This window comes from Bubalus bubalis, chromosome 24 (assembly GCF_019923935.1).
Source record: "Bubalus bubalis isolate 160015118507 breed Murrah chromosome 24, NDDB_SH_1, whole genome shotgun sequence".
In the NCBI taxonomy this organism is placed as follows: domain Eukaryota; kingdom Metazoa; phylum Chordata; class Mammalia; order Artiodactyla; family Bovidae; genus Bubalus; species Bubalus bubalis.
The window spans coordinates 3,546,953-3,563,299 of NC_059180.1; the positions used below are offsets into that span (position 1 = coordinate 3,546,953).

The 16,347-nt window shown below is 53.4% G+C and overlaps 1 protein-coding gene across 4 annotated transcripts in view; it reads right to left on the reverse strand.

Annotated features, from left to right (window-relative positions):
• Nucleotides 1–1,579: 1,579 nt before the first annotated feature.
• The window catches only part of RNF216 (ring finger protein 216), a 120,976-nt gene continuing 106,208 nt past the window's right edge, over nucleotides 1,580–16,347 (reverse strand). For all 4 annotated transcript variants that reach the window (XM_044935751.1, XM_006044282.3, XM_006044280.3 and 1 more), the window contains 2 exons: nucleotides 5,126–5,195; nucleotides 1,580–4,432 (listed from right to left, as the gene is read on the reverse strand). In XM_044935751.1, coding sequence (XP_044791686.1) covers nucleotides 4,113–4,432; nucleotides 5,126–5,195 — 390 coding nt within the window. In that variant the 3' untranslated portion in view covers nucleotides 1,580–4,112. The remainder of the gene's footprint in view (nucleotides 4,433–5,125; nucleotides 5,196–16,347) is intronic.

A 16,347-nucleotide genomic window follows, 5' to 3' on the forward strand; every position in this document is an offset into this window, starting at 1 on the left:
ATCAAAGGGAGTGTCCACTGAGGCGATGTGTGCAGGAAATGGGAAGCACCCAGATTTTCCTTAATGGGGGAACTGCTGGATCACTGTGGCAAATCCATACACAGAAACACCACAGAAGGAATAAAGGGCACAGGTTAGAGCTATCTGGACCCACAGACCTGGAGGGCACGCCATGATGGTGAAGAAAGTGAACTGCAGCCAGAGGTATGAAACCACTTTTGCGATGACAAAGGCCCGGAGCGCTGATAAGCAGGTGCCTGCAGAGACATGGAGGGTGAGCGGGGTGAAGAGGGGGAATGTGACTCTGGTGGCCTGAAGGGTGGATGGAAAAGAGACAACTGCGGACTGGGAGAGAAAACAGGACGTATCTACCGATGGGAGCTGTAGAGCAGTCTAGGATAGTGCTGCTGCTGCTGCTGCTGCTAAATCACTTCAGTCGTGTCCGACTCTGTGTGACCCCCATAGACGGCAGCCCACCAGGCTCCCCCATCCCTGGGATTCTCCAGGCAAGAACACTGGAGTGGGTTGCCATTTTCTTCTCCAAGGCATGAAAGTGAAAAGTCAAAGTGAAGTTGCTCAGTCGTGTCCGACTCTTAGCGACCCCATGGACTGCAGCCCACCAGGCTCCTCTGTCCATGGGATTTTCCAGGCAAGAGTACTAGATGGTGCTGCAAATATGTAAATATGGAACGTGTACAGGAACGAGACCTAGATGGCGTTAAGTAAACTTAAAAAATACACCAATTTAGAAGCTGGGAATGCAGATTGTTTTGTCTAGGATTTACTTTAGTACGCCTTTTTCAGATGTGCAAAGAAAAAAAAAAAAAACGCCATTCAGTAAAAAGTTGTGAATGGGGACGAGGATAGCACGGTCTATTGACGTTCTGAACTGGATTTGAGCCTGAGCATGTGGTGCCCGCCCGTGACTCAGTGGCCTCCAGGCCTGGCAAACGTGGAAAGCGTTTAAGGGGCCATAACAGTGGCTCTTGCCTTCTCAAGACTGGCCTTCTGAGTGAGGTTTCTCCCCTCTGCATCCACTTCCCAGGCCGACTCAGCGGCCTGCTTACAGAGACCTGGAAGACGGACTGACCACGCTTTGTCAAAGGTGATTCTGTGCTGAAAAGCACACAGCGACTCCCCTGGTGGCCCAGTGCCAAAGGCTCCATGCTTGCTCCCAGTGTGGCAGGCCTGGATCTGATCCCTGGTCAGGGAACTAGACCCCACATGCCTCAACTAAGAGTTTGTATGCCACAACTGAGCCCGGGGCAGCCAGATAAACAGTAAACCGGACAAAAGTACCCTCTGTGTCCCACCTGACCTGGGCAGCTCCCCGGGCAGGGTGAGTGTGATGGATCATCAGACCTCCCTCCTGGGCAGGCCAGGCCCCTCGGGGGAAGCTCTGGAATCAGATCCTGCAGCTCTTGTGCAGTCTCCCGACCTCTGCTCTGAGAGAACAGTTAGGTGAGGCGTTATCTGTCACAGGAATCCATGGGCTTTCTGTCCCAGCAGCCCTGGTAACTTTGCGGGGGGTCATAGGGCCTGCCTGATTGTGCCGTGTGCGGAGAAAAGAAACCAGAGAGCAGTCTGCACAAACATCTATTTACAAAAAAAACAAGTTACATATGATACAAGCTTTTTACACACAGTAGTTTAAACAATTATGTATTTTTACTACCAGAAAGAAAAAAAAATGTAATAAACTAATCATTTTTGCTGTTTTTATACAATGTGACTGGTCATGCACACTTGTTTTAAAACTTTTTGCTAAGTGCAAATACTAGATTCCTCTCTCCAGTTTTAAGGCAAGAACAGGACTGCCACTGGGCAGTCTTTCACTCCGGGGAGCAAGCCCAGCAGCCCAGAGGGGAAGGTGCTGGCTGCCTCCGGGACTGCTGTCCCCAGACAGGGGCTCATCTCTGTGGGTGTCCTGGCGTTAGTGTCTGGAGGCCACTGACTGTCTTGTCAGATGAGGCTGTCCCATCTCTGCCCCCACCCCATCACTAGGACAGACCACTTCTCCAGGAGACTGAGACCCAGGTGCTGCCTCCAGGACATGTGGACACACACAGGCTCATTTCACAGACACGCGGGGACTTACGCCTGGTGACGGCGCTATGACCGCTGACCTGCCAGCCACTCCACACGCTGGCTGGAGAACGAACACTGGAAATTGGGTGCCCTTGGCTCAGAGAGGAAGGAGTGGTTCCCTAGCTGCCCTGTGTGGCTATGAACTGCCAGAACTCGTCTTAGAAGACGAGCCTTGGGATTGGCCTTGAAGGGACCATCATTCTGGTCTCCCTGTGCCAGGTGACCTCTACGTGCCAGGTCCTAGGGCAGTCACTGGGCCAGTGTCGGGCACATACCTGCCTGAGGTCTGTCTGTCCTTGCCGCTGCCCCAGGCCCTCCCTGGAGCCATGTACCCTGGGTCGCAGGGCCAAGGTGGAAGCTGGCTCCCTCGTTGGATGATGAATTGGGTCAGAGACCTAGAAGGTTCTGGTGGGCTGGGTTGAGACTGTCACCAGCTGAGCAGGCAGGCAGCACCTGGGGACACCTGTTGGCAGCTCCTGGCTCTCAGAGCCCTCCTGTGGGGAGCAGGGGGGCGGAACATGTCTTCCAGGCACAGGAAGAAACCCTGCAGCTGCACCTGAGGGGCGGGGGCAGGGTTGGGCAGGGCGGGCCTCCTGGCAGCAGACAGCGGGTGTGGCCTCTCTTCAGGCACCCGCACCCCTCAAGCCCAGATCTGGAGAAAAGAGCAAGGACGCACAACTCAGCCTCATCTCCTCTCCAGCTTAATCTCTGAAAAACAGCTGAGGCTGGTGGCAGAGGGTGCCCAGACATGGAACATGTCCGCTGCACCGAGGTCTGTGTGTGTGAGCTCTGGGAGCCCACAGCCATCGGAGTGTCACCCAGAGAACAGAGGCTAACACTGGGGCCAGGCAGGTTCATCCCCATGGGGGCCGCGGCTCTGCAGGCAGGATGGAGTGTGGTGACGTGCTGCAAAGCGCCTGCTGGGGCGCGGCTGACACCTGGCTGGGGCTGGACAGCCAAAGTCCATGCGCGGCATGGCGGGGGGTCCCAAACGAGTCCTGACTTCAGGACAGGTCCCCTGGCCCTGGGGACAGCCAGCGCCCGCGCCACACCTTCGGGGAGAACCTGGGGTGGCAAACACGGCTCCAAGGAGAGCCACCTGGCTGTCACAGCGAGCTCAGAAAGGCCCTGTGTTTGGCGAAGATTTCAGGAACCCCACCGTCAGCTGCCAGGCATGGGGTAGGTAATAGGGATTGAGGGAAACTTGAGTAGGCCACGGAAAACTGAAAACTGAGTGAACGGCAAATGTTTCTTCAGATAAAACACAAACATCCCATTGCATGAAGTGGCTCCCTGTGGTCTCATCCGATGGCCAAGAGGGGAGACCCTGGAACCCCTGTGGCAGTGGGGGCCTGAGGGACACAGTCCACAGCTCCCCCCCCAAGTAGTGTTCCCAGGCTTGTGAACATTACTCAGTCACCCCCTCACTGGGAGCAGCTGGTCAGGGCGGTGGGGCACACCTCACGCTGGGCAGGCCTCGGAGCGGGGGACGGGAGAACCAGGCTTGCTGGACCCGGGTCCAATCTCGTGGCTCTCCAAACTGCGCTGTTACTTCACTTTATTATGGGTCACACTGCTGTGGTGAGGAAGGCTTACATGGTTTTAACTGAGACACTTCTGTTGTCTGCCAGGGGCTGGGGATGGAGGTAAATATTTCCCTGCATCTATTCCCGCGAGGATATGAGTGACAGACGGGTGCCCTGTAGCCAGGGCTCCCACCTGGAAGCTAGAACGGCAGGACTCTTCAGGAAGAGGGCTTTGCTGCCCCTGATCTCTGCCCAGTGAGTGCCAGACCAATCCTCATGGGCACCCACAGGGTACCACCACCGGCTGGTCGCTCTTGAAGGAGCTGTGGCCCTTCCCAGGAAGAAACTCTGCCCACCCTCCTGAAAGCCAAGTCCACCACCCCTACTTGGCAGGCCCGGCACAGCCATGGGCCTGGGTGGGGGTGGGAGGGAGCATCTACGTCCAGCCTCTGCTGCCAGGCACTCGACAGGGCTCCCTGGAGGGGCGGGGCCCAGGCATCAGAAGCGATGCCGAGGCTGGGGGCCAAAGTGCATGGGCAGGTTGTGCTCCAGGGGCAGGTGGATGGGGGCAAATTCGTAGTTGACGCGCATATTGGGCAGGGGCGGCACGTAGGGTGCCGGGATGGGGCCCATGTTGAGGGGGAAGTTGTTGAACACGGGCCGGACTGGCGGCAGGGGGAAGGGCGGGTGCATGAAGGCGTAGGCGGGTATCTGCGGCTGGTGCAGGTTCTGGGGCACGGGCCTCGGCAGGGCCTCGGTCCTCTGCACTTTCTCAGGGGGCTTCTCCAAGGGGGGCCCGATGCGTTTGAAGGTGTTCTCTGAAAGGGAGGTGAGATTTAGTCGAGAGAAGGGTTAACCCCACTGCGTGCAGACCTGCTGGGGACCCATCAGAACTCCTAGAGGTCAGGCCAGGCACCGCCGACCTGCCTTCTTCCTGGTGGACATAGGAGGGATGGCCAGGCCAGACTAAGGCCGACTGAAGTCCTCAAGGCAGCGTGTACGCATGGGTGCAGCCCCCACCCTCCTCAGCAGTCACCAAGGACAAAAGCACATGTTCCCGCGAGCATCACAGCCCACAGGAGTCTTCTTAGGGGAAGGTGGCTCAGATCAGCTCAGAAAGGGTGGAGCGGGTGTGGGAGCCTCTCTCAGAGCCAGGGCCTGGGTGGCCGCTGACAGGAGCTCCATCGCGTTCCTCCAGCCTCAGAGGGGCCTCCTGTCTTTCTCAGTTGGCTGTGGCTCCTGTTTGCTTCCTCAAGTTCAATCTCACCAGCTAGGACCTACGTCCCAGCCTTCACGGAGCCGCTAACACTGCCTCTAAACTCTCAGGACCTTTCCCAGAGGGAGCTGGACTTGTGGGTGGGGTAGACTGGGGCCTGCCTGAAGGACAGCCCTCCCTGGGGGTCCCTGGCGGGTAGGGGGCCGGGATTCCCACAGAGGCAAGCAGTGGGCGTCCTTTCCTCCCCGTGGATGCGAACTGCCTGGGCGCAGGGCCTGTCCTGGGGAGAACTTGCCTCCATTCTTTCTTTTCTGTTCCTCTTCGGCCTCCTTCTGGATTTCCTCAATTAGCTTCTCATCATCTTCCTAGAAGAAAAGCAACTGATGACAAGTTTGCCCTCAGCCAGCTCCATGCAGGGCTCAGGCCCTGCTGGGACATGCAGGAGGCCATGAGTCTGCACACCCCTCGTTCCCAGGTCTCCAAGAACCTTCTTCCTTCAGCACCAGATGGTGTTCCCGTGAGGCTGGGACAGAGAGCGGGCCCGTGCAGGGCGGGTGGCCGTCTAGGGGCCAGGTTGAGAGCCTGCTCCGTTCACTCAGCTCAGGGTTAAGAACTTCCAGGCAGAGGGCTACCCAAAGACTTGGCATGGGCTGAGTCTGGAGTAGGCAGGGCCCGAGGAGCTTTAGATCTTGAGTTTACAAGCTCTGGGCACGGAAACCCTTCTGAGTAGAGCCTACAAGTCTTGCAGACTCCCTGAACTGGGCTGGACAGTTCACCGGCCTGCTGACCCTGAAGCTGGCGGTCAGCTCCTAGTCAGTGGTGGGCGACAGACGGAGCAACATCCTGCCCACAGAGCACTGGCTGGGCCACAAGGAAGGCACAGCAGTTTAGGAACTCCCGGACAGACTCATGCTCGGGAGGCCTGCTTTGCTAACGGGCGATTCAGATGTGGATGGTCCCAGCCTGGGCACAGGCAGACATGTGGGATTCACCAGGGACACTTCGGGGTCCCTGCCACGTACGGTTCCCCCACCTCCACCTGGCCCAGGCCTGTCCTGCGCAACATGCTGGGGTTCGACCCGCTCCTCAGCGGCCCTGCAGAAAGGCTGGGGGCTGAGAGGACACTCACAGGACCCATCCATATGGCGCATGTCTTTGCTGCCAGCCACAGGGCTGCTGCTGCACTGGCACGGCCATGGAGGGTGCAGGACTCAAGCCCAGCCTGGGAACTGGGGCTGGACGAGGAGCAGAGTGGATGCTGCCGTCAGAAGCTGACAAAACCGAGTGGCAGGCAGGCGTGCTCCGTCTCCTAGGGCCCAGCAGCAGCCTCTCCAAGAGTCCAGGGCAGTCAGGCTGGGCAGAAGTAAGGAGAAGGGCAGGGGTGCCCAATATGGGGGTGGGGAAGTCTGCTGGACTCAAGTGCTGCCCTAGACGAGGCACGAGGCAAGGCCTGGTGAAGTCTGGGCTGGAAAACTGTCAGTGATAGCTGGATTTTCTACTCCGACTAGACACCGCCTGATATAACCTGTGGAACTCTGGAGATGTGAATGGAGGGGATGTGAAGAACACGTGGAACCCTTGGACCACAGGAGAGCTTGGCAGTCTCAGCGTGGAGCTGGGCCGTGGGCAGTTACTAAGGTCACAGCAAAGATGGTCACCTGTGACTTCAGACAGTGACGGCCCTGCCATGATCCTGGAGTCATGAGGGTCACTCTCTCGGTGTGCATCAGACACTTACTCCACAAAAATCCTAAGACGTGGTCATCCAGCCTCTTTGCGAACACCCCAGGTGAGGAAACTTACTGCCTTGGAGTAATTGCTCAGCCAATCAACACAAAGAGCTCCACTAACACAGCAGGTGCTGGTGGACGCAGACTGAAGGTCTCCATGTGAAGGTCAAGATAAACTCTACTTATCTAGGCTAGGAGCTGGCCAACACCTGCATTTTGTTGCCAGTGGCCAGCCTAGGAAGAAAGGTTAAGAAAAGAGTGATCTAGAAGAATGGAACATGGGAGAGCTGTTGCTCTGCCCTGCCCTGCCCTGAAAGAGCTGGGCCCACACATTCCTGAACGCCCAGTCCCTGCATCTCTTCTGTGAAGTGGGCTGCTCTAGGGACTGCACAGGCTTAGCGTGTAAGACCCAGCACTGCACAGGCACACCTCACTGACGGGACGAAAGCTGCCCGAAACGCCAGGGATGAGATTTCAGAAAGATGGGAAGTCTCAGAAACCCCGCAAAGAGCTACTTTGATGGTTCGCTGATCCTGACGTCTGACTTGAAAACGTGGCGGGTGTAGGAATTCTTTCAGTCGGGAGTGTGTACTGGGCGTGCTGGATGCATGGCTCAGAATCAGGGAGACCTGGCCCCTTCCCCAGGGAGCATATATGGTTGTGCTGCAAACAGTTCCAGCTGGCATTCCACTGTGGTGTTCTCCATGGGCTTAAAGAGGACTTTCACAGCACTGAGGACCGACCCCTGAGCCCCGCCCCCCTTCCTCCTCCGAGTCTCATTTGTCAGGATGAGGAATGAAGGGTGAGGGGTGCTTTGTGAGTGGCCTCCATGCCCCTTACAGCACTGTAAATGGGATGGACGAGCAGGGCACCTGCCGCGTTTCTATCAACACCAAGTTTCCTGTGATAAATCCAAATGCTCCTGGTAAAAGTTCACCCCTGAATACATAGGTGGGTGGGAGGCACTTGCACAGCAACTGCAAGCCAAGCTTCCTACGTCAGGTCTGCCAGCTCCGGACGACAGAGCGGCCTAGGCCCTGCGCTGGCCCCGACTGCTGGGCCGGCACCGAGCCCCTCCGGAGGGTGGGGACAGAGCCCACCAGGCTGAGCTCGGCACCCTCCGGGAGCACCCGGGCCTCCTCCCTTCCTACCTTTGCGCCGGTAGCTCTCCCGATTGGTCAGTGGACTCAGGACCGTTTGTCCTCAAGTTCTGGCATTCATTCCCTGGTTAGGCAGTGCTCTTCAGAGTCTAAATACAGTCTGCATTTCACCAGAAAATGTCAGCACTCAACTATTTTGAGCAGTGATTGTTACCATAAATAATGAGTAAATTGTCAGTTATACCTAGAATATGGGTTAGGCATTTCAGATTTCAACTTTCTCCAACTGGTTGGAGTCACAGGGCACTATGTCTAGAAACTAAGAACTCAAACACTTTTTTTTTTTTTAAAGAAAAAAATTACGTTTTCAGCCAAGTATGTTAGACTCTAAGGAGGAAGATTTTTTACTTCATCTGGGGTGGAATTCCCTTCCACAAGCAGTTTCCTTTGAGCCCTTAAAATTCCTCAAGAGTGAAGGCAGGCTGAATTGTACACTTTAAAAATGTACTTTATACATATTTTACCACAATTTAAAAAATTAATAATGTTAAAGGAGAGAGAAGGCAGTTCAGGGTTGATTCTGAGGTAACACGTGAAGAATGGCCCTCATCAGAACACTCCTGGGTTTGGGTAAGCAGCATGTGAGGCTACTGAGGCTTTTCTAGACGTGAGCTCCCTTGGGAAACACTCAGGCGCCCTAAGTGTCATCATTCACAGTGATCAAGGACACTGGTGAAGAAGGCTTGGCATTCTGCAAAGCTAGGACACACCTAGGCTGCTGGAAACTGGGAACAATGGGAGGAAAAAAGATGCTGAGAGGACTGGGGGTGCGTGCGTGGGCTGGAGCACAGCATCAACTGCCCTCCAGCCCCCCACAGGGGCTGAGTCACTTACAGGAAGTCCAGGTGGGATGCAGGGCTCGCTCGCTCACCCCGTCCCCCGCAGCTAGGTTATTTTATCTTACAATAGCATGGACTTCCTAACAGAAAAGCAGCTGAAATGATGGAAGAACTCCAGCTTCGAGGCTCCACACACCTTGGCCTGGGGACCCCTCTAGAAGAGCCAGCAGGACCCAGGCGGGGGTCTAATCATTTCCATAGCAGGTTTACCGTGAGAAGTAAATGGATGGACAGGGAGGCCTGGCGTGCTGCAATTCATGGAGTCGCAGAATCGGACACGACTGAGCGACTGATCTGATCTGATCTGATCTGAGGGACAGTGACATAAGGGCATTAATACTTACTGAGCGCTTACTATGTGTCAGCTCCTATTCTAAGCACTTCATAAAGATTTCTTAACAATGCCAGAAGTTTGGTACTACTGAGTAATCCCTATACTACAAATAAGGAAACTGAGGCACACACAGTCACTTTTGAATCCAGGCCTTGCAATCTCAAAGCCTGAGCTCTCAAGCACTTAAACCACCCATGTCTGAACAAAAGCTTCTGGAACACTGGGACTGGAGGCAGTGTGACTGCCTGCCCTAAGAACTGTCAGAGGTGACTATTTTTAGGCCCTGCTTTGTTCTACAAAGAGTGTCTTGTCTCTTGCCCTCTTTGAAATATAAGAGAGTTCCTTCTCTTTGGGATGGACATAACTCTGAAATCTTCTTTCTCTACTAAATAAAAGAAGGGAACAGGGCAAAATAAAATACCTCTATTCAAGGAGGTGAACAACCAGGACAGCAGAGAGGAGACTCTTCCCTGAAAATTCTGATTCTTCTTGAGGTCTGCTTACCCAGGAGTGCATGTGACACCACTTGAAACATCAGGTCTCGGACTGGCCTCTGAGACCCTCTCACCCACAGCAGGAGCCGGGAGCTCAGGGAGCCCACAAACCAGGAACCGAACATGCAGGCCAGGCTCCATCACCAAGGCCACAGGACTCACTGGCTTGAGGTAATGGAGTCGCTTACTGCTCCCGACCGGGGTGCTGTTCCAGGCCATCTCTGCATGTCCTTGCCTTGCTGACACAGTTCTTCATGAGGCCACCAAGTTACCTGTATACCTTGGGGTCCCATGGGATTTTCTCCTTATGCCACAAAAAGCCAGGGTTTTGATTCTTACACACATTAAAGCAATCTTAGGAACAAGAGTTTAAAAAAACACAAGTAAACTCACCAAGTTATCTCAGCAGAGATAACTCCTTGGAAGATTTTGGCCTAATTACCGCTGTTTCTGTATCCACATCTCACATGCAAAACCTGAGATTCCCTTCTAGAAGGCCTCATGCTGCACGCTCGGGTCCCTCTTGCCTGTGTGTGTGCTGCTCTCGCTCACACGCGCCTGCACGCCACGTCTCTCTCCTGGCCACGAGAAAACAGGCTCTGCAACGCAGTTACAGGCTGAAGGTCATCGCATTAAGCGGTGAGGAGTGAGACTGGGACCGGGGCAGGGCCTGGCTGCTCCTCCTGGGCTTCCTGTCCCCAGGGGGCCCGGGCAGATCCGGACTCTGCAAGCAGGCAGGGGCTGAAGCCTTGTGCGCGAGTGGTCAGCGCTGCTCCGACTGCTCTGCCCCCAGTGGAGGTGGAGGCTGAATCATGCCCCCTCGAGACCTAAGTGCCCCTCCACACCCTGACTCCCTCAGTCACTGGGGAACTGCGGGGGGAACAGACCGCTCTGCCCACATCACCACATTGGACACCTCAACAGGCCCTGGTGAGTGGCGATCCAAGGCAACATGCTCACCCCAGCATTCCTCTCCATGGCCTTTGGCTCACGGCCTAAGATGGACCCTGTAGGCCTTCTCTGCCTTCTTTCTGCCCGCTCCTAATCTTCGTGAAACCTTTCAAACAGATCCACAGAATGGGCACGTAAGCAAGTCTCAGACTGAGTGTAACGAAACAGCAGGCTTGAGTAGAAGTGACTCCACAGCACTTCCATCACTACTCGTGGCCACACTGGGGGAGCCCAGACGCCTCCCCCACCCCTCGGCCAGAGAGCAATGAGGACAGGGAGGAGAACACGTCTAGTGCTCACGATGGGCCAGCGCACCCCAACACAATGCCGAGGACAAAGGGTCAAAGCAGAGAGAGATACGGCATCTCACCGCCCAGCAGATCTGGAAGAACACTTTATGTAAAGAAACGAACGGCTGCATCTTAACAGGAGAAGAGTTTTGTTTCCTTCCGCTGAATTCATCTGAGCTCAGCAAGATACAGAAACGCTGGCCTAACCCGGAAGACTGACATGCCTGCTTCACATGGTGGCTGGGGAGTGAGGCGAGCCAGAGCATTCGGGGGCTGGCAGCGGGCGGCCTTTCCCAGTACCGACTCGGCATGCCGGCAGCCGGCACAAGTGAGGGAGAAAAGCAGAGAGGCTTTCATGAAGAAAAACCACCCCAAAGCCCAATTCCTTAAAATGTGTCCCCCAACAATGAAGCCCCACAGCTCTGCCCATGGACCAGGGTCTGGATGGGAGAAGATGAAGAGAAATTGCAACTGGTTAAAGGGAAGAAGAGAAGGTTTCCACCCATCAGATATTGACAACAATCGCCACCAAGGCTGAAGGTTCGTGAAACAGATGTCTGAGCACTTAGTGTGTAGCTGTTCTTGTGAAGCTTTTAAACATCCTTTTGAGCCTGTTTCCTTCAACATGTCTGGGCACCAGGGCTGGCCACCCGCTTGCCTGCTGCCAGCCTCCTGTGACCACGAAGGGAGAGTGGTGACTTTTCTTCTTCACTTTTTTTCCCCTTAAAGAGGGGACTGAGAATTGCAAGTCAACTGCTGCTCCCCTCTTGCCATTTTGGGAGTGGGGTTGGGGCTGGGATCTAGGTCATGTGTGGCCACAGCTGTTGTTAATAAACTTGCAATGATTTCATAAAAGGCTTCCAAAGAGCTGAGGATTTAGTTTCAAATTATTCCCAGATCGGCTGCAGCTCGCCAAGCAACACCAGACCCTAACCCCCCAGCGCCAGCTGTCCCCCCGCAACAGGAAACTGGGGGAGGAAGGTGCACTGCGGCCAGGGCAGCACGTGCTGTGCAGCTGGGGTCTGGAGAGGCGGGGAGGGGGCGCCGGGGAGGAGCGCAGGCTGGACGGCTCTTGGCTGGTTCTGTGAAGACTCCTTGGGGCACAGGGGCCTGGAACCCAAACCTTTCTGTCGACGCTGCCTGGCGGGAACCTGGAGGTGCGTGGAAGATGGGCACGCTGTGACTCCTGTCAGGCTCCAGGACGCAGCCTGGGGCCCGCTGGTGTGTGCTGAACATCACACAGGCCCCCAGGCCGTGTCGAGTGGACTGAGCCGCACTGCTTGTCTCCTTGGTGCCGTCCTTGAGTCACATCTGAACTGACTGGGCGCGCTGTCGAGGCCCCTTTCTGCATCTGCAACTTGCTCGGTGAGGGCCCACCCCTCTATGCAGGCCTGCCTCTTCACTGGGCTCAGGGACCCGAGGGCCGCTCCCGGCCAGCTCCTGTACTGGTGACCTCGCGCGGGACTGCAGAGACTTTAGGACTGGAAGGAGCTAACATCTGCCTGAAGACCTGGGCTTGCATCCTGGTTTTACCAAGTGACTCGAATCCTGTTTCCTCATTTGTAGGATAAGAAAGTGGTCCCGCCCCCATGCTGTGATAGAAGCAATTGTATTTAGACATGAGGTTCACCTTACCATCTTGTTTCTTCTACAGAAGGTACATTTTAAAAGTTAAGGGAAAAAACACCGAAACTAACAATTAGTCACCAACTTGAAGTCTGGAGTATCTTTCTGAAGATACTCTCTAAAAGGGTCTCCACCTTTCGCTCCCTAATCCTCTGAAATACCTTCCCCTCCTCTTCTTTCCCCAGGCCACTCAAACAAGAGTCTCAAAGAAGCCCAGTGCCCTCAGTGCCCCTGACCCATCAGGAAGGCAGATGCTGATCCAGGCTGGACGGTAGTGGAGCCAACTGAGGACAGAGGGCTGGTGGGTAGCTTTGTTTAAGATGTGGAGAGAATAGAAGACCTGAGATCAACACGGGCCTTTTTTTTTTTAAGTCTGGCTGCACCACGCAGCTTCCAAGATCTTCATTCCCCAACCATGGAGTGAAGCTGGGCCCTTGGCAGTGGGAGTATGGAGCGCTAACCACCGGGTTTCCCCATGCCACATTTTACTGACATAATCTTCTGCAAGTTTCTACATTTATACAACTGGGATGATACAGCTGCCTTAGAGCATAGTCACAGAATTAAATATATTAACACATATTAACGTCAGGTTCAATCCACTGCAGGTTTAGGAAAAATAAATAAGTCTCCTGACCAAATGGCTAGGTGATAATGGTGCCAAATTGTAAACTGGTTGTAAAAGCCCTAGGGTTTTATTTGAACTGAACATGCCTCAAATTCTTATATTTAAAAAACAAAGAAGTTGTAGAGAACAATTCTGTGCAGTTTCTGGTAGCCAAAACCCAAGATAAAACCAACTTTGTTTTGTATTTAAAGAGAAAATGCTCTTATGAATTTTGTCCCACTTCTAGAATCCAGCCTGCTAGGTGACTGCTCTGAACACGGCTTCTACTAACAGTAAGGTGTAACTCGTTAACCCCACTAGGTTACCACTCATGGACAAGAAAAAAGCTCATTTGGGTCCAGTAAAGTCCCAGGGCAACCCATCCCCCACTGCAAAATAATGTCTGTTCATTTACAGGTTGTGATCTGTCTGTGCATTCTGACCCCTAAACTAGAAAACTGTAGTTTGTCGTGACTGGCTTGCTTCTGTTACTTTTTTCCTTCCTAAAAAGACATCTTGTTTTACAAGACTCTTGGTTGAATGTTTTGAGCTTATTTTCAACAACTAACAGATAACTGACAGCTCTCTAATATGGAGTTAGTTCAGTTCCCAAGCAATCCGCAGTCATTAAGGACAGAAACTCAACTTCCCTCCAAACCACGAAGGGATAACTCCCTCACGGACAAATGAGAGATTCTTCCTGGCCTTGCTGGTTAATTAAGCCAGAGAGAAGGGTGGATGACAGGGCATGCTTTGTTTCCCTGGACTTCTGAATGGCTTTGTGTTCCCAGAAGCCCCAACAGATGCTCGGTTGGAATTCAATCGGTCTCCTGGTGAGAATCAAGGAGACGGGGCTGATCCCAGTTTTGATGGGAACAGGACAAGTGGAACAAAATCTCTGGCTGTGGCTGCCCGAGGAAATCGCAGGAATTTATGTTGGCCTGACCTTCCTTTCGAACTTTATACTTTGAGCAAATACAGAACCTTTCTCAGGGTAGAAGATGACAGTTCAACAAGAAAACACAGGGAAGTTGCATCTGTGGGCCAAACAAGGCAACAGAAGGAAACCTTTATAATCAACTCCACGTGTGGGAAGAAAAGAGGTGGCGGGAGAAGGAAGAATGAGAAGGAGCAGAAAGGAAAGCAGGGCTGAGAGGAGGCCAGAATGCCTGCCGCTCACCCTCCTGCACGTGGCCACTCCCACACTGCTCTGTTTCCGGAGAGAGCAGCCTAGGAAATGCTTCCTAGGAGCTCCAGCTGAAGAAAAAGACCCGATTTCTTCACCAAGTTCCTAGAGATGAGCAGGCACCCAGCTGCTGGCTGGCTGGGACCCAGGAAGCAAGTCAGCCAACGGCCAGGTCTGGGGCGGGGAGTTTTGCTACAAGGCAACATGGGGCCCCCTGGAGAGCACTGCACAGAGCATCCCACTGTGCTTGCACCTCCCCCCACTCAACCAGCAACAGGAGGGTGACTGTCTAGCTCCAAAGTCACCCCTTAGGTCGATTACTTCCTCAGCGACAGGAGGGTAGGCTTGCTAAGGGTCTTGCTGGGTCACGGGGCTGTGGAGTGAGAGTGGCTCCTGGGTTCCTCAGCCTGGTTTTCCACCCGGGAAGGAGACTATTCCTGCCGTGCGGACACGGGATTTTCAAGAGAACTCAGTGCTTTTCTGAGCCTGTGGGGAGCTCTGAGGATGAGGCCGCCTGCCTGGCCTGCCGTGGCTTCCAGCAGGGGCTGGCCCAACACCCCAGCACCTTTTCTTACTAGAGCTGGTGGAGATGTTCTACACCAGGGGCTAACAAGTCTTTTATCTTTGACTTATACAGTCCTAGCTTGCACAGTGTTTCAGATTTGGACTAATGGTCAATCTTTGGTGCCCATCTCTCCGCGTGCCCCAGTCCCCACATCCTGCTGTCCCACAGTCCTGGCCTGCTCAACATTCACCGTCGGTTATGTACTTGCCCCGGGGCTAACTTGGGTCTGTGACCCCATCTACTCGCTATTTGTGTTCATGTAAGTCTTTCCACGTTTTTCTTTCCCCCTCTTTCCATGTTATATATAGATACATGGCATCACTTTTTACAGCTATATGCCGTATTGGGCTATTCACCACTGTACTTAGACAGGAGGGAGAGAGAAACATCTGTCATGTCTAAGCCACTGTTATTTCTGGGCTTTCTCTTACCCACATCCAAACTGATCCTTATTACTAAAGGGATATTTACTGATTTCTAACTCAGTCATATTACTCTTTACATATTAACAATATATGTATCTACATAATTTACGTGTGACAACTATTTCCTCCAGTTTTTCATTTATCTTTACCTTTGTTTATGGTGTCTTTTGCCAAAGAGGATTTCTGTTTCTCAGCCTGGCCTTGAGGCAGTGCTAAGAAGGACCTTGCCTTCCCCAAGACTATAAGTCATCTCTCCTTTGTGTCCTTGGAGCATCCTCAGATGGCTTGCCCAGTGCCCTCCAAACAGCTATTGGATGTTTCCCTCTCCACAGAGCAGCCAGCACGACCTTTACCACTTAAACTAGGCCGAGTCACTTGTGTCCTTCGGGCCTGTGACAGCTCCCGCCAGCCACCTGGTGAGATCCGCGGGCTGCTTCAGCACCCACCTCTCTCACCTTCCTCCCCTCGTTCACCACCTGCAAGCCACACTGGCCTTCTATGTTCCACAAACAGGCTGGCGTGGTTTGATTTCTTTGGCCTGTGTGCAGGTCTCATTGCAGACGCTGCCTCTCAGAGAGATCTGCCGAGATGACTTCCCGCTCCGGCTCCTGTCACTCTCCACCACATCACTCTATGACTCTTCCTGCACGGCACCAACCACGGGAAGGGGTTTCGTTTTAAACTTAGTAAGACTGTAAACTCCATGAAGACTAGTCCTAGCAACACTGAGTAGTTACAAATGAAAGAATGGATGAATCTATCATTTCTCTAAGGATCTGAATGAAACTTTTTATCACTTCAAATTCTCCTGGGGCTGTTCCTGTCTCTGCTGTCTCCCTTTGATCTATCTGCCTATTCCTGCATTAGTCTACATGACTTTGATTAGTGCAGCTTCATAGTAAAAATTATGTCTCACTTTCAAAATTATAGGTAATTGCCTTTCCCTTCTCCAAGGCATCTTCCCAACCCAGGTCTCCTGCCCTGCAGGTGGATTCTTTACCAGCTGAGCCAGAAGGGAAGCCCAAGTATAATGGAGTGGGTATTCTATCCCTTCTCCAGCAGATCTTCCAAACCCAGCAATTGAACCAGGGTCTCCTGCATTACAGGTGGATTCTTTACCAACTGAGCTATTAGGGAAGCACTTTATACAAGGTAAATGCTATATAAATAGTTGCTGGCACGTGGCAAATTCAAATTTTGCTTTTTGGAACTTTCTGGAATTTTTTTTTCCTTGAATATTTTCAATACATGTTGGTTGAATCCACAGATGTAGAACCTGTAGATATGAAGGGCTGACTGCATTTGTCTTT